This window comes from Ailuropoda melanoleuca, chromosome 3 (genome assembly GCF_002007445.2).
Source record: "Ailuropoda melanoleuca isolate Jingjing chromosome 3, ASM200744v2, whole genome shotgun sequence".
In the NCBI taxonomy this organism is placed as follows: Eukaryota; Metazoa; Chordata; class Mammalia; order Carnivora; family Ursidae; genus Ailuropoda; species Ailuropoda melanoleuca.
This window is the reverse complement of record NC_048220.1, coordinates 19,245,049-19,269,868: the sequence shown is the minus strand read 5'-3', so window position 1 is coordinate 19,269,868 and position 24,820 is coordinate 19,245,049. Positions and strand designations below refer to the sequence as shown.

The window sequence follows — 24,820 nt, the reverse complement described above, 5'->3', positions numbered from 1 at the left end:
AGTAGATCCTTCATTTTAAGTAGCTCAAAATACTCTTCTTTGGACTAGGCAACCATTCGGACCACTGCATCACTGACACTGGATTACTACTTTTACTTGCACAGTTAGAGCACTGTGATATTCAGAAAGACCTACAGTTGCTTTGGCACATTTTACAGATGTAGGAAGGAGGCTGGGGACCCTGTGGAACCGCTCTCTGGCATACAAGACTGACGCTGGTTGTGCTCACGGGCTCTACGGATGTCCCAGACAACCTTAAGCAAAACCAGGGACCTGTTAAAATAATTTTCCCTTTTGTTACATTCTGCATCCAAAGACCCTAAATGATGCCTTTCTAACTGCCTAATCATTTGTGTACGTTTCTTGCATTTTAAATATGTCTTTCTCTGGTAGTCCTGCTGATCTGGTTACATCTGTCTCTGCATATCCTCTGGTATTTTGTAAACATATACTTCCCTACATCTAAGCAAAAAACACTCAATGCAAAGACTACTGAATTTTATAACCCTCTTATCAAATTTCTTTATATTTTTTATGTGGAAAAAATCCCCCCCCCCCACTGACACTCAATGTCCCCAGAATGAATTTTGGCATGTTCCATGTTCTATACCCTATAAAGAACATCAAGGGTAATTTTTTAATTAAGTCATATTTATTTACTGAAATGCTTTCAGGTATGATTTATAAAGTGAAATTACAGAAACCCTGGTATGCAGCAAAAGAGTATTGATAGTATTATTTCATAAGCCTAGCAATTTTCCAAGGATTTATTTAATTAAGCCTTGTGGATTAAAAAAATCCTCTTGCGTTTTCTAATCCAAAGGATGTTAAATACGTGTTCTTATATTTACACCTATAATTATACGTGTATGCATATATAATATGTACATTACATATACATACACATATGCATAGACAGAGACATTACTTCAAGCTCTCTAAATTAAAAATTTTCTCTAGATAGATGATATACACAGATAGTATGTGTACATCATTCTTTTTAAGCTAATGTATTTCTGCTGTGTTCAATCATATCAACCAAAGGCTTTGACAACTTTGAGTAACTCAAACATTTTGGAAAGTAGCTTTTTTTTTTTTTTTTAATGTACCTGGGGCAAGAGATCAGATTCTTATGAGACTTTAAAACAAAAAATTGTAACAATGCAAAAAATGTCCCATTCTCTTGCAGTATAAAGAGTCAGAGGCAAAACAATTTGATAGCCAATAGTTTGGAGATTTTGTGCCTGGTTTAGAAGACAGCTATCTTCTCCAGATAGAATGGTGAATAGCAAATTGTGTAAATGCTCAGTGGATGCATGTGAACAACATAGTAGAAAGTCTTTCCTGATGAAAAGTATCCTATTTATCACTGAGTAATTTCTTTACTATGAACAGCTTACTCAGAGGCAAATGTATGTCAAAGTAAATATTCCTATGATGTAAAATATGTCTTCTGTAGGACATCATGCCCAAATGTTTAAAACCAAACCTACAACCTCTGACTTCTTTAATTCATTGACTATCCAACAATGATAGATTTCAGTGTGCTAGATTCATATTTGTTTATGAGGTTGCTGCTCAAATTTTCCTGTCTTAAGAGTCTAATAATAAAAAATGATAGCCAGTTTCCTTTCCCAATGACTTGTAGAAATAATTAGAAAATTACGCTATATAGAATTGCTAATCCACCAAGGATAGTTTTTTAGATTATAGATAATTTCAGTTTGGCTTCAATCTACAAATATTCCGCTGTTTCAAAAAAAGCACTTACAAAACTAGTCTTTCAAATTGGAAATCTAATGTAAGCCTTCCTGAAGTGTATTACACTAAATAACAAAGTAGCTATATGCTCTGCAAAAGTGTTCTTTGGTAAAAGAAAAAAGAAAAGAGAAACACTAGAGTCTCTCTTTGAGATTTACCAAGTAGAGAGAAATGTCAAAGGATCTGAAAGTCCTATAGCAAACAGTATTTGCTTATCTTTGTTCAACTACATTATTTCTCAGACCTGGAGACCATATCCCAAGGAATGAGTTTTCCATGGAACTTAATGTGGGGAATACAAGGCTTAAGAATTCAAAAATTAATATAAATTTAGTCTTATATAAATGATGACACTTGGACCTTTGGTAAATATCAGTCTTACTAATGTATCTATTTAACAACATGTTTCTCCATTATAGCAGTTGTCATTTTATTGATTCCTTTGATTCTCTGGCTTTAGCTGATACTTAACATTTTCTATTTTTACATTCTATTAGGGTATTTAATTTGGTTATTTGAAGCTAATTATTTCTTTAAATTTGAGTGAGAAATCCTCTAACAAGGGATTAAGCTTTCCTCTATTACTCTGTAACAACCCACTTAGTTTAGTTGTATTAAAAACCAGCAAGATATACATTTGGATTCTATGACCTCTAACAAGTGGATTTTAATTGGGGCGTGTGCATGCTAGCACTGGGTCAGTCCAGATATGCAGAATTCCACAGTCCTAAATCCTAGCCTGGCCATGGGGCAACAAGAAATCCCTCCTTTGGAAATTCTGGCTCTGGTTCTTTCTGTCTCTTTTGATTTAATGCAAAAACACTAGGCTCTGTAGATGGATAATTAAAAACATGGTGTTATCTAGTCATTTAGAAGAGGACATTCTTGATTGCATGGGTCAGGACTTCTTTCTTTAAGTTTCCTTCAATGATTCACTGAGTTTTCCTCCAGTGGAAAGAAAGGTCCTCTGTGATTATTCATAATTTCATAGTTTTTAGATTCCTCTTCAACTGAATATACTGGATATAATTGTGGTTTCCTTTTACAGGATAAGTTAAAAGTGACTCATTATACTACAAGATTTATATTTACCACTTCTAAACAAAAGATAGACCATATTATTTGTACAATTAAATCATCCAAAATGATTTATTGTGCTTCCAGCATTATTTTGAATTATATCATCACAAAAGACTCCTCATCTCTTATCCAAAAATCTATTTATCATGTCATAAATTCAGATGTGGCCAAAACTATTCATTTTCCAGAATTCTGAAGGACTAAATTAAGTTCAAATTATAGAGTATGAATTGAATCTAAGAATAAACCAGGAATAATTACGTACAATTCCAAGGTGTTTTATGTCTTATTAAAATTCACTTAAAGGAGTTCTCTTGTTAATACTGCACAGAAAAGTTAATGCTATAAAACTTCAGGAAGGACCAAATTTTGTGTAATAGGTAGATAAAACAATACTTTTTTATTTGCTCCTCTATAGGCCTCCAATAATGAGAACAAGAAGCTGCAGACATTCAAATAAAGGTAGAAAGGTCAAATTCTGGCAGAAAAGACGGCACTTCATTAAACATAAGGGACTATGTTATTTTTCACGTCAGTATTCTAAGGACAGCTTAAAGCAATGAATACGGATTTTTACTGCCCAGAAACATACAGGTCACGTTCTGTTCTCCTGAGAAAGACCCCAAGGCCTTGGGGTCTATATCTGAGATATAGTCAGAATGTGGCATATAATTGTGTGAATGGTTAATGCAAGCCAGAGCAAAGCAGCCACACTGTTTGTATCCTATTTTTGCCAATTTTCTAGTCTCAATGAAATACATGTAAGCCCTGTTCAACAAAGGCTGTATTATATCTACTTAGAAATCAGAGGTAACGTTTTTATGACCGATTTTTCTCTTTTGAATATTCTTGGATTTCTATTTTTCTCTCTCAAGCTGAGAGCAATTTCCCCACTGTTTACACGAAACTACCAAAACATAAATGATAGAAATCACATAGGCTGATACAAATGCAGTGAACACAGTCTGAGGCATAAACAAACCTTTTTCTTAGGAAGCCTCCATTTAGCCAAAAGACCCTTGGCTCAACAGTGCTTAACGACTTTCAGACAGTGGGAGAAGCTGAGGATATTTTTGTCTTTTAACTGATTCTCTAGGGGTTCACCTACATTAGGGAGGGAGGAACACGGTTTCATAGCTGGATTTTTATGGATATCTCATTGAATATCCCTGATTAAAGCCAATCCAAGACTTAATTTTAAGTCTACTTCGGTTTATCAATCCTTTAAAAAAATACTAGTAGAATTTGAGTGAAACTGACAGATTAATTGAACTCGGAGGAGCACAAAAATCCACCCACAATTGCACACATCTTGTTGCTATTTCTGTTCCAGGGACACAGCTGATAAGAATAAGAAATCTATGAGCTCCCTCTGTCCATGAACACTTTAATCACTGAAACTTAATAATCACAACATTATTCCTTTTCTCTGTAATTATTTTGGGATGGTTTTTATTTTAACATGAAAGTGGTATGTTGGGAGTGAAAAAGAAGGGGTGAAATCAATAAAGTTCACATGGAGCCCCTTGTTTTAATTTGTGCATGCTGTTTAAATCTGTTACGCTGAGACCTCAGTCATAAAAAAGAACAAGGAAACAGGTTTAAGGAAAAGAGCATATGTATATCCATATAAAGAAAAAATGCAACAGACCGAACCTTCTAAATAAGCAAACAAAAACAAACAGGCCAACAGACAAAGGTAAAAAGTCATAGAACAAAGATGAATCTATCTACTCTTTTCCTTACCCACAAAGGCTATCTATGTTCAAGCTGGGTAGCAATACGATAACTCAACAAAACCAACTGAAAGTAATTCAATCTAAGTATACCTAAAAAGGGACACACATGTTACTCTGGTAAATTGAAAAGAATATTTTTTCAGGCTTAGCATGGAAAACAAAAAGTTATGTTTTTTTATGATCTCACCAGTTAATTTTGATTTTGCTTAAGATTTAACCAGAGGCCACATAATAGGCACATTTCTTAATCAATAGCAATAGTATGTATCACGTGAATAGGATTTGCTGGCCATATTTCCACGTGTAGCATTGAAGGAGCTTACAGTTCTGTGTCATAAATTATAAAAAAAACCTGGATCTGCTGTTTTTTTGCAATGACAATTTTTCTTTTTTATAGTTAACTGGAGGGAAACACAACGCTTGAAATACTTCCTTTTTTTTTAAAGACTTCACCATCCTGAGATCATGACCTGAGCTGAAAGCAAGAGTCAGATGCCCAACCGACTGAGCCATCTTGGCACCCCTCACTTCGAATACCCCTATAAAGCCAGGAAAAGTAGAGCTCATCTATTCTAGTGATTTTTAAACTTTTTCTTAGAAAAATAATTGTTACACTTAAGGAAAACACCTCAGATTTCACTAGCCAAAATAAACAAATGTGGAGTGGCTACAATGAAGAGAGCAATGGGTGATCTTCCCCACACCCCTCCAACTAGGATTTTCATTCCTTGTCCTATTTTATACCTTCAGTGCTGAAGAAAGAGTTAATATACACATAGCTTGAAAACAATGGTGTTATCTATTTTCCTTAGTTCACTCATAGGGAAACAAAGATACAAAGGTATTCAACAGCTTGACCAATTGGTCCATCTGTAGAATGAGGGAGTCCAAACTATGCCCCTCTTGTCTGGACTTCCAAGCCACGGTCTTGCCCCTATCATCCCGCTGTATTTTCCTCTCTTAGAATTAGGAAAATATGAACCGTGAACATAAAATAAACTGTTTGTGGTTAATTTGGAATTCTCTTTCCCCTAAAAGTTGTTTCCTCTAAAGTGTAAAGTTCCCTTCCATGGTTCACCAGTTCAAAGTTGCATGGATTGGGCTGAATATTTCCTAATTCTCTAGCGAGGGATTGATTTACATTGTTTATAAATGCATCCTTTAAAGAGTCCCAATGTAAACTTTAAATGTTGTAGGTCTTTGAAAGAATAATATAGGTTATGAGAACACGTGATGCTAATACGCAAACATTTTTGGAGAGGAAAGCGTTCAGTAATCACAAGAAAATAGATTTTTAGTGTCAAGAATTTCTTTGGGGCAACATTACACAAACTGGCTAACCATAGTGTATTACACATTGAGAAGATTTCTTCCAGAATGTCCCTTAGGATTCTTTATGAAAAGCCACCACACTCCCTATCATGCCCCAGCAGCTACCCGTTGTTTTTCCACATATAAAATAAAGGGAAAGAAGAGAGGATTTATTCTGTCTCTTCAGAGCCTTAGAATTCTATGATTCCATGATAATAAGTATATAAAATCACAGCTGAAAGTGGCAAAGCACAGGAGATTATTTGATTAAGCTTACATTTTCGAAGACTAGTATTTGAGAGCTGTTTTCACCCAGAAACGATCAGAAGTTTATCTTAAAACATAGGATTTAGTAATACTTCACGCAGAGTGGCTAGGTGAGTTGTTTTCTATGGCTCACTCATATATGAGGCTCTACCCATTCATAAATTTAAATATTACTATTTTCACGAAACTAAACTTACCGTTCACCTGCCATATGAATTGTGTCTACTTGATTTGACCAAAAGACTTCAAGAATGCTGCTCCTTTCCATTTCTTCTATACACGACCCCAAAATTGGTGGGAAACAGAATGCCTTTTACATATTAATATAGAAATTGCCTCTACTTGATGCTGTCACTACCTTCCTTAGTTATATTTTCAATATACTTATCTGATAGTATTCTGTTCATTAGATAAATTTTAAGCAAAAATATTCTGACAAAGAACGATATCAATAAAAACTCAACAAAACACTAGATAGTGCTTTTTGAGAACTTCCTTTGTGTCAGTCTTCAGTGCTTTACACATTTTATCTTACTTGATCTTTAAAATGATTTTATAGAGCTCATGATCACAGACAGATAGGATGTGAACCTGGGAATATAACACTCGATCTCTCATGATCCATACCTCTATACAGATCCCCTAATACTGAGAATGTACAGAATAAGTCTCACCTTAGACCAGTCGCCCATTCGCCACACATAACATTTCGAGTAATCCTCACAGTCTTCAGCCTCCCTGGGTCTGGTGGAGAGGACGCATTTCTTTCTAGGGTTAGTACACCTCACGGTCCGATGACGTACACCTTTGCCACACTTGACTGAACACTAAAAGATAACACCAGAGTCTGGATGAGGTCAGTGATTAAAGATATAGACCAATGGTTAAATTACGTTGAGTAATATTTCTAATCATCTCTCATAAGCCTATCACTCACATAAAGACCAGGTTAAAGAATAAAGAGAAGGAAAACATCTGGCTACACCCCAGTACCAGGAGCCAGAAGAAGCTTAGGGCACAGTGTTGGAGGTAAATGAGTTTCAGGAACACACGACCATTATTACACAGAGCAATATAACATAGGATTGTTGATGAAAGACAAATAATACACAGTGATCAAAGTGTAAAATACTAAACTTGATTGACATCACATATTTATGTATAGTTAAGTAAGAAAATTCAAAAATTTATATTTGCTAGGGTTTAGTCTGTTTTAGCCCTAAGAAATGTTTGTGGAAAATGAGTATTTTTTTAGAGTGTCATTTCTCACAGGCTTCTCTTAAAGCAAAAACAGAGAAAATTTTAGCAAAAAGAAAATATTTCATTGCAAATTATATACCCCTAGAAATTATCTTTCTAAATGGCTATATGCATTGCAAATATTATTCAGTTCAAAAATAGTTTAGTTCATTTCATAAATAATTGAGGCCTGATTTAAGTTGGTGACATAACAAAGCACATATGTATATTCCACCAGTTTTTTCTATGTGCAACTTAGCATCTCATTTTCATTTATGCTCCTTATTACAGGACATGTGTAAAAACTTCTCAGTCTTACAAAGGTACACATCACTGGCTATCTGGACACAGGGACCAAAATGGCATTGGGTGGGAGAAGAGAGAGAAGAGCGAGAAGGGGAGGGATGAAAGGTATGGGAAAACTTGAACATTCAATGAATAATTGCGTCTGAAAAAGGTCCAAAGCAAGAGATGCAGGTATACATTTAACAACGACGTAGTATACTAATAACCATGTGGACTCCAACAGTTTGTGTTCCTAAAAACCTGAGCGTGGAAGTAGTGATTTTTTAAATATGGTAACTTTTGCACAAATGACTGATTTTCTTATTGGCTTATGTTTGAATACGTTGAGCTTTAAAGTGGACTACATGTGTAACTTGGCATTTTAATATGCAGATTCTTTTTTTTTTGCACTTGGAACTAACCGTGATCCATAAAATCATATTTTTAAATTAAATAAAAACAAGAAAGAGATTTTTTTAATTGGTAGACAGCATTGAGACATATTATTGCTCCCAGCTGTTGCCAAAAAGTCTGTATAGAATATTTCTGACCTATTTTCCTCCTAAAATGTTTGCAAAAATGTTCTGGTTTGGCTGGAGGTGGGGTATGTTCCTTCGCTCATGTGAATCTTCTCTCAAGATCCAACTGATTGATTCTGATATAAAATTAGATACCACATTCATCGTCAAAAGTATACTTTGCTTCGAACTTTGCATCGGAATCCGGGGATGTACTGTATGGTGACTAACATAATATAATAATAAAATTTAAAAAAAAAGTATACTTTGCCAATATAGAAGAATCTGTTAAAACAGCAAAGTATAGCCCAGAAAAGGAAGCCAACAGAAAGTCATGCCACTTGCTAATGTATTTTGAGGCGGAGAGGGGTTGGGTTAATTGAAGAATATTCTGAAACCTTATTATCTAAGCTACTTTATCCTCATTTTCAAAAGATTGGCTACTCATGGTAACCTAGCATTTTCCACTTGTCAGTTTTATTCGCTAATATTTTGAGATTAAGCATATGAAAGATTGTGTTCTGGGTGTGCATCTGTTTGCACACGTATGGGTGTGTGAGTGTTTGTGTGTATATGTGCATGCGGCCACATGCTCATCTAAAATGCTAAGAGCAGCTAGAAAATCTAAGTAATGACTGGTATTGATGATGATGCACTGATACATATCACGATAACAGAAAAGACACAGTTGGCGTGGAACACACCCGTACGCGGCACACTGCATGCTAATGCGCGTGTGGCGCAGGGAGCACGACAGCGCCGGATTCAAACCCCTGATCTCCCACTTACATAGGATTTTGGGTAAACTGTTGAATTTCCCTGAGCTCTATTGTAAAATGGTGAAACTATTAACCTTCTTGGATGGGTGACTAAATACAAACAATATACTAAATAAGAAATAAAAACAGAGGCCTTGCTTACAGGAGATGAGGGTTAAATGGTAATGTCCTCTCTTCTTTCCCTTTTAAATGTTCAGGAATAGACGGTGAATCAAATGCGTATTAACATTTCTGCCCACTATAGAGCATACTATCAGTATATAAATGAAAAAACAGCATACTAAAATGAACGTATAATACGTTCTTGATTATGTTACAATATTGACTGAATGAAGCATAAATAACTGTTGTACTTCCTGTTTGCAAAATTATATATAATGAGTATATTCCTTTATTTATTTATTTACTAAAAGATTTTATTTATTTATTTGCGATAGGGAGGGAGAGCACAGAGAGAGAGTGAGACTGAGAAGCAGACTCCCTGCTGAGCAGGGAGCCCAATGCAGGACTCCATCCCAGGACCCAGGATCATGACCTGAGCCGAAGGCAGAGGCTTAACCCATGGAACCACCCAGGTGCCCCTGTATATCCCTTTTATTATCAGAAAAATCAGTAGATGGTATTGACACTGCTGTGTGCAGAGATTCTGAATGCAACAGCCCATGACCTCACACAAGCTGAGAGTCAGAGGAGAGCAAGGACATGGTGAGGCCCGGGGGCCCACACGCACCTCAGACCACACTCCTGCCTCCCACACGGTCATGCAGTCCTGGCCCTCGCAGCGCTGGGCAGAGGCAGGCCTGGGCCCAGCGCAGTCCCTCTCCCGTGCTCTGATCAGAGTCCCGTTGCTCAGCTGTTGGGTACAAGCCACTTGTCTGCTCTGCATCCCTTTTCCGCAAGTTCGCGAACAAGGGGTCCATTCTGTCATCATCCATCTAAAAGTAAAGGAAGAACCACTGAACCCAGTTGAAAGATATCGACCCATTGTGTATTTTGTCACATCTGGAGTTAAGAATTGTTGCACACTGACTTTTACCTTTTTCTTAAATACAGTTTTGTCTAAAATATCTGTGCTTTCTATTATTTTGAGTTCTCCGTGTTTCTAATCTGTTTTGGAATCTCAACGACTGAGATTGCATCTGTGCTGTGGTACACGCTTTGCCTGTTACTGCTTATCACATTGGCCACACTGAGATACCTGGCAAGTACACAATTGCTGACATATGTGAGTTACTCCTGTTCTTTGTGTTTTAAATCTTCACAATATCTCCACGTGTTAGGGGCTACAACTCTCACGGCCCTTTACAGAAAGGGAAACCAAGGCAAGGGGAGATTTTGCAACTTACCAAGGGTCACAAGGTTATAGAGTCAGAAATTGGAATGAGGCTGTGGATGACCTCACCATGAAAGAAACGCAGATATGAGCAAGGTAACAGAGCCCTGTCACTGGGAATAGCTCTTACTGGGGGAAGCAGTCGTTAGTGCATCAGGCCGATGGCCTGCAATAAGATTTCTGTGTCTGGGCCATATCGTGCGGACAAAGCTACGTGTGTGCTTTAGGCTGGCTTCCAGGTACTTGCCATGTAATCACAGACACTGCAGGTGCAGGCTCAGAGGGCTAAACATGGAGCGACCTCAGTCTAGAGGTCCAAAGGAACTCCAAATCTTTTTCTTGGATTTCACTGATTCAGTGATTCTGCCAATACATAGGCATTTTTACACCTAGATGGACATTCTTTTCTCAATCATATCTATGTTGGGTAGTGATACATATCTATGGAACTTCCATTTCTAAGAGTTGTGCTATAGCCTGAGGACTACTAATTTAAACACCTCCCAAAATGTATTTCAGGAAGAACCAAGGTCTGTGCCAGATATGTGATTCATGAAATTTGTATGATTCTTTTGAGTAAAATCCTCTTTGCATTTCCCATTAGGTCAACCCTGCAGGGGGGATCTAAATCCACCCCGAACTACCTGCACAATCCCATTTTGGCCCAGTGCAGGGCAGTCAGAAGCCCAGAGCTTAATTCTGGGTTCCTTACTAATCGTGCACATTCTTGAAACAACACTCACAGCTGTTAAGTTTCCGTTTTGTCATTTGTAAAAGTGTTTATTATTATACTGTCTGACATACAATAGGGACTCAGTATATAGTGTATACTATATATATTACCGTATATTTATAAGTAATTTATACTCACTCATTTCTCTAGCTTCAACTCTCATTTGTTTGGAAAAGAAACCATATGCTCAGCTTGTTCCTCAAACACTTTCTGTTTTCCTCCACGGTCCCTCTTTATGGAGCATCCACTGCCTGGACCCTTGACAGCCAGCTCCAAATCCCTTCTTCCTAAAAGGGTTTCTCCATCCAACCCACAACGATTGTGTTCTCCTTTGCCCTCTGCCACCTGGCTTGTGGCACTCACACAGCATTTGTTAGATATTCCCTAGGGAAGAGGACGGGTTCACACCCTCCCTATACTTCTTTTCCTGATTAGTATATAAACTCTTTAAAGGCAGAGATCAATGTCTTATTCTTTTTTGCATTCATAACACCCTGCATACAATAGTTGTCATAAAACATTTCTCAAATCAGAATTTGTGTCTATGTTTTACAGAAATGGCATCAATTCTTCCAAATTTACTTAAGCCCAAGTGCTCCTGGCAATGATCCAAAGTTTGGAAAGTCACATCTCATGCAATCTAGTTTTCTCATCTGTACAATGGTTTAATTCTAAATGATTCTATGCTTCTATTTCTGAAAAAGAAAAAAAAAATCCTGATAACATTTGCATTCCAGTATTGCCTTTAACAAAGTGCTTGTCTGCTGGTCTATTAAGTATGCTGCAGATCTACCATTTTGGTTGGGAGTCCCCTAGTGGATTTTTCCTAAAGTACTTATCTTCCAAATTTCTGATTCATCTTTCTACATGAGGATGCCCAGGTTATAAGTACACTTGAAACCCATGCGTGTACCTTTCCCTCCAATTATGGAACCAAGAAGATACTACTGAAAAGAGAAGTATTTGCTATTTCACAGAATCTAATATTTTTTAAATAAAATAAATTTTTAGAGATCCTTAGTATAATGATAAAAGTTACTTTTTCCTTTTTTTTTAAAAAATATTTATTTATTTATTTGAGAGAGAGTGCATGCAAGCATGAAAGGAGAAGGAGGGGGGGCAGAGACAGAGTCCCAAGCAGACTAGGAGCTGAGCATGGAGCCCGATGCAGGGTTCCATCTCATGACCTGAGTTCATGACCTGAGCAGAAACCAAGTGTGGGACACTTAACCCACTGAGCCATCTCGGTGCCCCAAAAGTTACTTTTTCCATTCCTTGTGAAAGCAGCTCAAAAATAAGAATTAGAATGTAAAACGTATTCTAATAAAGCCCTTTGTGTTTTAGAATTAATCTAATTTGGAATTATCACATTTCCTTATCTTTAAGATTCCTTCTTCCAAAACTATTTACCAGTGCATTGATATATTTTATATTTGGCACATAGGGTTCCATCAGTCTATTTAGTGACTTATTCATCAATAAATGTAAATGGAAATTGGAATGATTCTTACTAGGGTGGGGAACACTAAAGGTTATGCTATGCCAGCAAGTCACAGAAAGTTTTCCTACCATGAGCCCTAATAATTGCTCATGTCCATTTCTTACTTTTCAATATTTTGGTTAACCTCACTGAGATTGCCTCTTGGTGGTTTGCAATATATTGACTCCCTTTCCAAGGGAAGGAAGATAATAATCTCTAACAAAAAAGACATCCAGTGTCCAGCTGCAAAAATGTCTCACTCAGAAATGTAATGACCTTTTAAAAATATTCATTTTACCAAGTCATTAGCAAGGCCGAATTTCTCAGAACCTCAGCTGAGGTCAGTGAATGATCAANCCCCAAGATAGCTGAGGTCAGTGAATGATCAATAAATGGTGTGTATTGTACGTTCTGATCCTTTACAGACCACGTTCGGAAGTGACAAATATGCTCTAGTCCTCAAATCNAGAACCTCAGCTGAGGTCAGTGAATGATCAATAAATGGTGTGTATTGTACGTTCTGATCCTTTACAGACCACGTTCGGAAGTGACAAATATGCTCTAGTCCTCAAATCCAACTCTTCCAAGATTCCTGATAAATCAGAAAAAGCCATGCTCTTTCCTCCAAATGGAAAAATTATAGGGTATATGAAACAAATGGTGTTTGGAAATATTTTAGCACATATCCCAAGATAAATTAGCATTTTAATATCTATTAAAAGAGATTAAGAAAAATAATTCTTAGAAATGGTAATAACAAAAATGATCCAGGTTCTTTAGCTGACAGGGCAAAAGCCAAAAACTGCTTTTATATCTGTCCAACACTGAATGGAAAGGAGTCAAAGGCCTGACTGCAGGTAACAACAACTCCCTACATCACTTTTCCTGTTGATTTCAACATTGTCTCAAAAAAGCTTAATTAGTTCATCTACTTGCGAAGTTACCCTGAAAAGCAGAGAGCAAGGTAGGTGGAATGGGCATAACATTACTGAGAGTACATTAATGCGCTTTTATCTTTTGCCCATCCTTTTACATGTCATTCTTGGGTCCTATTCCTTAGAAGCATAATTTTCCCTAGGGACTGGGGAAGGACAAGAATATTGGAGCAGGAATACAAAGGAAAGGAAAAGTTGATAATCGGCTTTTGTGACCTCAAATACACCAAATCTATAGAAAAGCAAGCCTTGAGATTTCAGCAGTGTAGAGGAAGAAATGAGTTTCCAAATTCTTTTAAGCTCTCATTAACATAGCATGAGCTGGATCTGAAGGGCTTAATAACTGAGTTTTGCAATAAGCCAGAAACAGAGGGAACTCAGGATCCGTGCTACATCAGAGGTGGGGAAGGCAGGGGGGACAGGAAAGCCAAAAGAACTGAACGTTATTAGCCTGGATGACACTAATTCCTGAAGAGATGAAGACAGAAAGGTTTAAATACAGTTAATTGGCAACTTTGTTCCTCCTCCCTCTTTAACCTCCTCCCTCCTGTGGCGGAGGGTCAGGAAGCATATTCTATTAGTTATAGACCACTACAGAGCTACAAATTCTTTGCATATCCGAGTTGCAGGACATGTAAATTCACGGACTCCAGTGCAGGAGCCCGTGAGAGGGAAGATCAATCCCTTGCGGCCCCCTAGGAACTCATAACCAACTACACCCTCACTCATTGAGTCTCAACAGATATGAGTGTCAAGACCGAACAGGTGTCCATGTGCCTGGATTCCAGTGGACTCAATGCAGTCTCACATTCTTTTTATCATTCTATCTCTGAAAGCTTTTAGGACCTTTGACACTGGGGGTCAGTCCCACTGAAGCCCAATAATTTTTATATGAAAGCACATGGATTTTCAAGGGGCCCTACAATGGGAACCACTCCAAACAGCCTTGCTGCTAGCTCACTCCGAAATGGTACTTGGGTTCCTCGTCCCTGCGGGTTACTGAGGCATAATCTTCTTTCTACACCACTTTCAGCTGCTCAGCATCCCTGTCTTACTTCCTACTCGAGAGTTTCTTGCCGACTTTGTTGCCTCATACTCAATGGGGTAGTCACAAGAGACCAAAACCGCTGACTGTTCCGTAACTAGGGCCCAGCACAGTAAACCAGCGAGCAGAGGTCGGGAATCAGGCAGTCAGATGGGGAACTCTGTGAGAAGAACTGAGGAGGTAGCCTGAGGAACCAGGAGGACCACACTGTCCCTGGTGTCCTGTGAGGGACTGGGTCCCAGCCAGTCCTGCTTTGCTTTATATCATCTTTGGTAAGTTCTAACACATCATTGCAGAGAATTCAAGAAATGGCTAAATTCAACCCATAACCAGATTTTTGAAGAAGTGACCAACAGTTTACCACATAATTTTAATTACACCTCGTCCATCCACTTAGTTGTTGTTTTCACACCATGGAGAATACAGTGAAAGTTGAGGCAAATCTTAGCCTTGCTTCTTTAATACTCTTCACCCAGGCAATGATCTGTCTTTGCTTGTTTAAAACCTTACATTTTGGTACATATTCCTTTGCACTGTCTTTAGGAAAAAGTGATTTTGTTAATATTTTGAGTATGTTTTAAATGCTAGTAATTTAATGGCCACACTGAACTTTCACAGGTGGTGGGACATGGTCACCTTGTTTGGCATGGCTGCTCATGGCACTTGCGAATCTGTGGCTCAGGCTTGGTTAAGTACTTGCATTTCTTGTTGTCCACGATGCTGATATTTTTGTTCATGATTTTTGTGCAAGACACTGTTGTCTTCCTTTCTCCTGAAAAGAGCAAACAAGCAGATAAATTATAGGACTTTACGTAAATGACTTAGGAGGTGTGCATAATCTTGTTGTAATATTCAGACTTCGAAAGGAATTTCAAGTTAGATCAATGGAGATAATATTTATCGTTAACATAAAAATGCATCTCTAGGCTTAAAGGGAGGTAATGGTAATTTTTTCATTAGAAATTAAATCACAGGGCATCTGGGTGGCTCAGTCAGTTGAGTGTCCGACTCTTGATTTCAGGGTCATGATCTCAGGGTCATGGGATCAAGCCTTGTGTCAGGCTCCACACTCAGCATGGAATCTGCTGGAGATTCTTTCTTCTCTCTCCCTCTGCCCCTCTCCCAGCTGGCACATGTGTGTGTGCTCTCTCTCTCTCAAATAAACAAATAAATCTTTAAACAAAAGAAATTAAATATCAAGTTTTAAATTCCCAAGAGATTGTGGCAACATGAGTTGCCAAGACCTTAATTAAAGATGTGTTCGAGTGCCTGGGCGGCTCAGTCATTAAGCATCTGCCTCTGGCGCAGGGCGTGATCCCAGGGTCCTGGGATCGAGCCCCACATCGGGCTCCCTGCTCTGCTGGGAGCCTGCTTCTTNTGGCTCAGTCATTAAGCATCTGCCTCTGGCTCAGGGCGTGATCCCAGGGTCCTGGGATCGAGCCCCACATCGGGCTCCCTGCTCTGCTGGGAGCCTGCTTCTTCTGCTCCCACTCCCCCTGCTTGTGTTCCCTCTCTCGCTGGCTGTCTCTCTCTCTGTCAAATAAATAAATAAAATCTTAAAAAAAAATAAAGATTTGTTAGTAGGGACTACACCATCTTCTAGCATTAAGTGGTAGAAAGCTATAATATGCAAACAACCTGTATGCCTTCAGGAAAGTGCATAAACATATGTNTAAAGATTTGTTAGTAGGGACTACACCATCTTTTAGCATTAAGTGGTAGAAAGCTATAATATGCAAACAACCTGTATGCCTTCAGGAAAGTGCATAAACATATGTGCATACTTTATCAAAGGTTTGGCTGTACACCATCAGTGCTATGTAGTAAGTTACGGAAAGCAAGCTTGTTTTCAGTATGACTCGGACCTTTGTTCTTACTGTCTCCGATGAAGGTATTCTAGAGCAATGAGGAATTCTAGAAATCCTCATTCCTTGTTTATTGTGACGTTCTCTAAGAAAAGCTATGAGACTTCTTGTATTTTTCACCCAATTTCAGAAAAATGACTTTTCTACTTTCTCTGTTATGAGAGAAAAGTCTGATTACAGGAGGTAAAAATGACCACTTGTACTGTGTATTTATCTTTATCTGGGCCCTACAAGCACACTTACTTGGCAAGATTTTCATTTTTTCATCTTGCACCTGAAGAGCCTATTACACACGTTAATTCTCTTTCTCTACAAAAGTCTAAATATCTATATAAGATTTCATAATCTAATTTAACTTATTGTTTGACATCATAAAGTAACTAAATCAACCAACAATTTTAAAGGCAGATAAGTCATAAAGGATTAAGAAAAGAATCACAAGTCTTCTGGGTCTCTACTGCAAGGCCATTAGTTAGGGTCCGATGACTGCCATGCAGTGATAATTAGGAAGCTCAGAGCATTCATGCCGTTCGTGACAAATATGACAGCCTGGGCTGGTGGCAGAGAGGTCACTCTGTCATTTAATTAACAGAGAGGGAAGGCTGGCATCAAGAAAGAAGGAAGGAAGGAATGTAGAGAGAGAGATACTTTGAATAATTTTTGAGTATCTTTTGCTTTGACCTGAATGGGAGATGGGGAGAGACAACAGGGTGGCCCCGTAAAAGGCCGAAGAACAGGTATAGGTCTAAGATCTTTCCTTCCTTTCCCTCTCAACAACACTGAACATAGTCCCAGGACAATTTGTAGGATACAAAAAAATGACTACCTCTCTCTCCTCTCTCCCTCCCCCACCGAATGTGTGTAGTAACTAACAATTGTATCTGTGATTATTACATATCACGTTATTGAAATCATTTAGTTTTATCTTCAGTTTTATCTTCTAGTAAAAGCAGCACAATGTTGGCCAATTATGCCCTATCTGGAGAATTCCAGGTCTGATGCAATGCATCTTATTCTATGGGAGCTCAATACAGACAACAGAGTGCCAGGCAGATAAAAGGTCTTTTCCCAGCTTAGCAAACAGAACGTGGGCTGAACTGCAGGACTTTATGGCCAGTTGCCTACGTGAATGAACATTTCTGCTCAGAAGTCCTCTAAGCCTGCCCTGTGCACCTCACACGGTTGGGCAAGCTGATGGGAACTGGCAGAGAATAGGCAACATTTCACGCCCGGGGTAAAAGCTTAGGCGCTGCCCAGGCTATTCCCTGGTAGGTCAAGAAGGAGGGAGTGTGGCATTAGATTTACTCGTAAGAAGCGTTTGATACCTACCAACTTCAATTTTCAAATAAACTGCAAAAAAAAAGCAGAAATGGCTTATGTTCTTTCTTTCACAGAGAAAACCGGCCTCATAAAGTAGGAGTTATCTAAGTGTAAAAAATTGGGACAAGTGTTGTGGTTCACTTCCTCCTAGTTTCCTGTGCTCCAGTGCTGCTTTATGACCCAATGCACATACTAAACAGATATTGTGCAAATTCTGTATAATGCTAACATATGTGAGCACAACTTTTACAGTATGATGATGCCTACTTTAAAGCAGGATTAACATACATGTTATTTTCATTAAATATAAATGTTAATTTAAAAATCTAATTTAAAGACTTCAAATCCATAAGACACTCTTTTGCATTATGATGGAGTTGCCTAAACTAATTTAAATAGTGGCTTTCTGCCAACTACAACGCAAAAAGATGACTAACAGACATTATCCAGAAAACTTTTGCTGAACATACATGTAGTCATGAGATAAATAACTCAGGGCTAATTATACGACATTTTTTTTCTTTCTTCAGAAAATATGTAACTTTAGTCATACTACCCTAGAGCTAACATATTAAGTTCTTGGAAAAAATCTTTTAAGCGTAAGTGTTGATATATCAAAAGAGATATAGATACCTCTGTCATTTCAGGGATCACCTTGGTGTTCTAAGAAAGTAGGGAGGCGGGACTTCTCCATCCACAGTGTAGCAAGGAAGCTCACATCATACAGGTTTTGGCAGATAGGATAAGCTTGGCCCTACTTTTTAAAAATTTCATTGAACAAAAACAACAGAATCGGGGGGAAGAAATCCACTGCTCAGCTACAGGCACACCATGCCTATGAAAATACAACTACATCTTAAAGCCATATGGAAATGTTATTGTTTGACTTTTTTCTTTTATATATTTTTATGTTCCAGCCAACACAGGAAATTTCCATTCTAGCATCTAATAGCAGTATTTACAATGCATCCAATACTGTGGAACCTAGGGATGGGCAGAAAGTGATGAAGTAACTGGCTTTCTGCCTGAACCATGAGTAGCTGCAAGCTGTTGACAGTGTATTACTTGCTTTATGGCAATTAACTTCACCTCTGGGTCATTCCCATTAAATCAGTATTGGGGAAATCAGTTTCAATGTTCTGAATACAATCAGGAATAAAAGAACATAACCATTATGCAATTGGTCTCATTATCGAATTTGGGCAAGATCTGAAAACGAAGGGTAATTTTTATATCTTGACTCTTTCTTTGTTCTCTGAAGATACTTAACAAAGACTAGATATTAGATCGGGTGCCTTCTTTTCCAGGCTCAGATATAAGCTGGTATTTTTTCTATGCTCTGTATTTAACCTCATGAAATGGATATTTTTAATACAAATATGTTCTATCCACAAAACATCCAAATGTATAGATCACATTTCTAGAACTGGCATCATAAATACGGAAACACGTTCTTGGGAGTGTGTTCAGTGTTTCAGTGTATACATCATTGAAATTCTCTCTATCTTACTGGACGCTCCAAACTTTTAAATAAAATTGTGCAACTCTATAAGACAGACACTATATATATTCATTCGTCTTTACAATTTTCTCTCAAATTATTTATTTTCTATTGAACCAACAATGGCCAGCAAGTAAGTGAACCAAAAGTAAATGTATTTTAATAAGGACAAAGGGCTTTTCTCTGAGCACTTCTTAGAAATATGTGAAATGCAGGGTTTTTTCTTGAGCATACATTTTTTTAACTTGAATGACTTCCAAAATTGTGCATGCCATTTAATTCTTAGCCATTTTTTGACATTTCTATAAAAATTTTGCCTCAGGGCTTGGGCTTAATATTAAAGTGACTATTTCATCTTTTTTTTAATGAAAATATTTTTATTTTGTATTTTTTTTACAACACCCAATATATAACCCAACTTGACCTTATCATTTCCATGCACACAAATAGTTTAATGGGATCCCATAACTTTCAAGACAAACTTAACTCGAGTGCTAGCATAACACTCAGGAATCTTCATGTACTAGCTACTTTCTATAAAAAAGTAGCAAATGGTCAAAGTAGCTTCCATTCCTTGATCCTCATATTTTGCACCCTAGAAATAAACATTCTCAGAAACCTGCGCCTTTGCACATATCCATATCCCTGGAACGATTTCTACATGTTCCCATATCACTCTGTACGGTGATTTTATTATTAGCTGACCCCTACTAATTGAACAGTGAATCCTCTAAAAGCGGAAAGCACTCACCATTGGACCGCTCACAGCAATAGAGAGCGCATATTGGTAAAGGAATCAGTGAGTGAAATAGAAGAATGTAAGTCGAGGCTAAAGTGCTTTCTGTACTAAGAGGTTCATCTCAAGACTATTTCCTAAAATGGTGAAAAGTCATTTGCAAACCAAATGAGTAATTATGGGGGAGAGTTATCTACGGCAATTTGGGCTAATGAATTATGCTGGTATTAAAATTCAAGTTTATAAAGAGCTCACATTAATATAAAAATGTTCTTACTAAAGAAAGCAGAATTTAAAACTGTATTAAATATTACTGAAATGAAATAATGCAGAGAAAAAAATATTTTGGTGCATTTTCTTCAGGTAGTAACTAACATTTATTATGGAGCAGGCTATGTGTCTTTAAAATGGAAAAATGCAAACACACTGTGCCAGCAAAAAGATAGGGGTATTCTACTCAGAGGTGTCTCCTCAACTTGGACCCAAAGACCTGGATCCTCCTTAGAATCTGTTCATGTACAAGGTAAGCCGTGTCTAAAGGATAACACAATATAAGGCCAATACGGAGAGAGTCTTCAGCTGGTTGGGTTTGGACTAATGGGAAGAACGTGGAATGCTGGCTTATTTTTTTCCCTTCAAATGATACCTATTTAGATTTCCTAAAAGCATGTTTATTCACTTATTTCAAAAGAGATGATTGAATTTTGGGGCTCTTACTCTAGGTTTGATATCACTAATCCATCCACTAGCTCCAAATAAATTCTAGAGTAATGCAGTTATCGCATGGAGTATGTGGAATGCTAATTCAACACACAACCCTCAGATACTATGAAATGATCCATCTCGAATGCCTCTGAAGACCAAACTCACTTAAAACAGGTCTTTCATGTCAAAAAGAACTTTACCCAGTGAACCACACTTCTGAGGTGCCAAAATAAATTTGAAACATCCCATCAAAGAGTTTTTAGATGCTGTAGAACATCAATGAAAAGTAAACATTTATTTTCCAAATGCATTTTAAGCTGTTTGAAAGTAGAAGGACTAATTTCAATGGCCAATGCTAAAATATGAAATGATAGTTCAAACAGTTCTAAAACTATCATTAGAATTTGAAAGGATGGTGCCAAAAGCGTACATATGTTTCACTGTTGGAAAAAATTTTCCTGAGATCATCAACATCCATTTGATATTTAAAAATATTCCTTCTAAAAGGCTTTTCATATCTTATAATAACGGATATTAATAAAACTAATTAAAATGCACAGTGAATTAACTTTAATTCGGATTTCATTCTAAAACAGTTTGAGATTCTGATGTAAAAGATCATTACAATAAAAATTTAGCTACATGACGGTAGGTATCTTTTAAAAAATTTGTTTCCCACTTATTGCTGGCAATCTAATGCCTTGCAACAGAATCCAAAAAAATAACATGTCATACACTGAAATTTTATATTCCTCTGTGATATTTCATTTGCTCTTGCTTAATATAGTCCTGTGAAGTAAAATAATGCTATTATTCCTCTTTGCTGTTGAAGATAAATTTAGCATGAATCTGTTTCCAATGTTCTATGCTTTGAACTGACTGTCCTTTAATTCATGAATACGCTGAAAGATTACAAAGCTCTTTCTGGCTATAAAATGGACAATATGAAGTTAGAAATGATACGATTCTTGAAATCCTGTCCATCCGCTTTATTTATGATCTGCAAAGGAAAATAATATCCAAAAGCCCAGAAATATTTTGGCACTAAAAGGAATATGTACCCTATTAACATAGTCAGAGATAATTGAAAACTGTTGACTAAACACAATGGAACTGATTTGAGAGAAAAGGACTATTCAAGTGCAAATCATATAAAGGTTGTGTTTAATTAGGACTATTTTACAAAGCAACCCATTTGAAATAAAAAATAGGAACATATCTAAATTCTTACTGAACAGATTAAATAAAACATCTCTCTGAATCCAAACAAAACTTATATGATCTCTAAGGGATGTGCTCTATTTTGTGAAAAGAAATGGCATTAAGCCTTCTGAGCTGCTCTTGAAGGAAGTATGATGTGAGAAGAAGAGAAGATTTGAATTTAGAAGTCCTGGATACTAATCGACCTCTCCCCTCACTGGGCATGTGGCGTTAGGAAGTCACTAATCTCTATGCATTTAAATTTTCTCATGTTAATAATTAAGAAGTTATGCTTAAGAATATCTAAAAGCCCTTCTGACTCTGGAACTTAAAAAATTTACAGCAACTTTTCTTCCTTAAGGTTTGGCAACTGGCAAAACATACTCTATGTTGTAATTAATGTGATTTTTGGGAAAAAATGTTAACCCCAAAATTTGTTCAAAATGAAGATTGATAAATCCTGTATGTTTACTTCTGATGTAGCTGCTATTAGACAGCAATTACAGGAGCAAGAAAAAATGAGGAAAACAAAATTTCCTGGGCTAACATTTTCCTGTCTAGACTTTCAAACACAAACAGATTTTAATAACTGCCTTTCGGAGCTATAACAAGAACTCAACCTTTCTATCACTCCTTTCTCCCACAGCCCACCATTGGATGGGGGCTGGTCTTTCGTGTCTGCATTCTATTAAAGAGAAAATTCTAGCCATATAGATTTTCATTTCAAATGCGTTTGTTCTATTTGTGTTTTTGATTTTCAGTTGGATAGAGGACGTGAAGCAGAATCCCTTAAGTGAAATGGCCCCTGGCATCACTAAGGAATGGGGCTGTGGTGTGTATGGGAGCGTTAGCAGGAGGGGACAGGAAGGCAGTGGATCCCATGTCACTTGACGATAACGGGGGCTCAGGAGAAACATGGCCTTTGAAAACGTCGCTGTGGCAAGGATGACTGGTAACTTTTTTTTTTAAACTGTTACAGTAATTTGACAGCCTTCTGCTGTAATTCTTCTGTATCCTCAGGAGCAAAGTGTGTATAACCTCCTTCCCTTAATTTTCTTTTGAATCCACTCCAGTTAGTCTTTTGAGCCAAAAACTTCATTAAAATTATTTTTGACAAGGTCATGATTGCTCTCTATGTTTCAAATATAATAAAATATAATAAATATACTTAGATATAATACTTAGATATAATAGATGTATTTTAAAATGTAATAGTCAATTTTCAGTCCATATTATTTTTGACTTTATAGCTTTTGATAAGAGTTGATCATTCCTTCCTTCTTGTAATACTTTCTTGCTTGCTTTACAGGAAAGCATTCTTTTCTGCCTGCTTCTTCTGTGTTGGTGGCTATTCATTTTACTCTGCTTTGCTGGTTCCTTCTCTCTCTGAACTCTAAATGGTAGAGCGTCCCAAGACTCAATCCTTTAGGAGCTTCTTTCTCTTTTCACTCATGCCTTAGATGACTTGATTTAGTCTCAGCATTTGAATATCATCCACATATTTTCTATCTCTACTCTGATCTTCTCTCCTAAACACCTGAATTATAGATCATACTTGATCACACTTAGATGTCCAACAGGGATCTCAAACCTCTGTTGGAAATCAAAGTCTTTCCTAATCCTGCGGCTGCACAGGCTTTCCTAGGTAAGGTGATGGTGACTTCATCCTGCCAGTTGCTGAGCCAAAACCATCACAGTCAATCCCTGACATCTTTCTTTCTCTCACACTCCACATCTAGTCTTTCAACATATTCTATTAGTTCTACTTTCAAAAAAACCCAGAACCTGACCACTTCCCCCTTCCTCCTCTGCTACCACTGTGGTCAAACTACTATCATCTCTTTCTTGGACTGCTGTAGTAACTTCCTAATTGATCTCTTTACTTCTACTCTTTTCTTTTATTCCATCTACTCTCAACTCAGAAACAGAAATAACTTTTAAAAACATAAAACCAGAACAAGTCACTCCTTTATTCAAATCCTCCAATGGCATATTACATCACTCAATAAAGGAAGGCCATCCTAGCGTTCTTACTACTCCTTGAGCTCGCCAGCTCTACTCCTGCCTCAGAGCCTTTGCCTGGAACTTGTTCCCACCAGATGCCCTCAGAGGCAGTGCCCATCCACGCTCACTGCAGATTTTTAAATCAGTGTGATCTCCTCATTGAGACCTTTTTGACCACTGTATTCTGCACCCACCCCCTCCCAACTCCCAACTCATATTTATTTCTCAGTCTTGCTTCATTTTTATCCAGAGTATTCATCACAATTTGATACTATGTTACTTACTTATACTGTATATTTTCCCCCAAACACTCTCCCTCACATGCTAGTCTAATGTGTAATTTTGTCCACTCTTGCTACAGCACACTTAGGTTATGTGTATCAATAGTTTCTTTGCCTAGAGAACAAAATTGATATTCCGCTTCTCTTGCACAAACTAGTTTATAGTATACACATAACATATGTAAACACATTATATAGATAATGTGTATGTATATAATGTGTATATACACATTATCTATACATATAATGTGTATATATAATCTATATAATGTGTTTATATACTATATATAATGTGTATAATATAAACTAGCTTGTTTTTATTATATATACATACATGTTATATATACATGCTATATATATGTTATACACAAATTTGTTTACATTATATATACTAGATTATGTTATATATTGTTTATGTTATATATTGTTATATATTACATATATATTATGTATGTGTAACATATGTTATGTATATATTCTATGTATACATTACATGTATGAATGTAAGTACAATATATAATATACGTATATATTATATATGATTATATGATATATTGTCATATTATATATTATATATTGTTTATATCATATATATACTAGTTTACATTATTTATATATTATATTGCACAATATATACATAGTATACATATATGTTATATATAATATATATCATATATTATACAATATACATATATATGTTATA

At 36.9% G+C, this 24,820-nt stretch overlaps 1 protein-coding gene across 3 annotated transcripts in view; it reads right to left on the bottom strand.

Moving 5' to 3' along the window:
* ADAMTS19 (ADAM metallopeptidase with thrombospondin type 1 motif 19) overlaps window positions 1-24,820 on the bottom strand; it is a 478,977-nt gene that overhangs the window by 14,271 nt on the left and 439,886 nt on the right. For all 3 annotated transcript variants that reach the window (XM_034655959.1, XM_034655958.1, XM_034655957.1), the window contains 3 exons: window positions 15,142-15,277; window positions 9,710-9,914; window positions 6,833-6,985 (listed from right to left, as the gene is read on the bottom strand). In XM_034655959.1, the coding sequence (XP_034511850.1) occupies window positions 6,833-6,985; window positions 9,710-9,914; window positions 15,142-15,277 (494 nt within the window). The remainder of the gene's footprint in view (window positions 1-6,832; window positions 6,986-9,709; window positions 9,915-15,141; window positions 15,278-24,820) is intronic.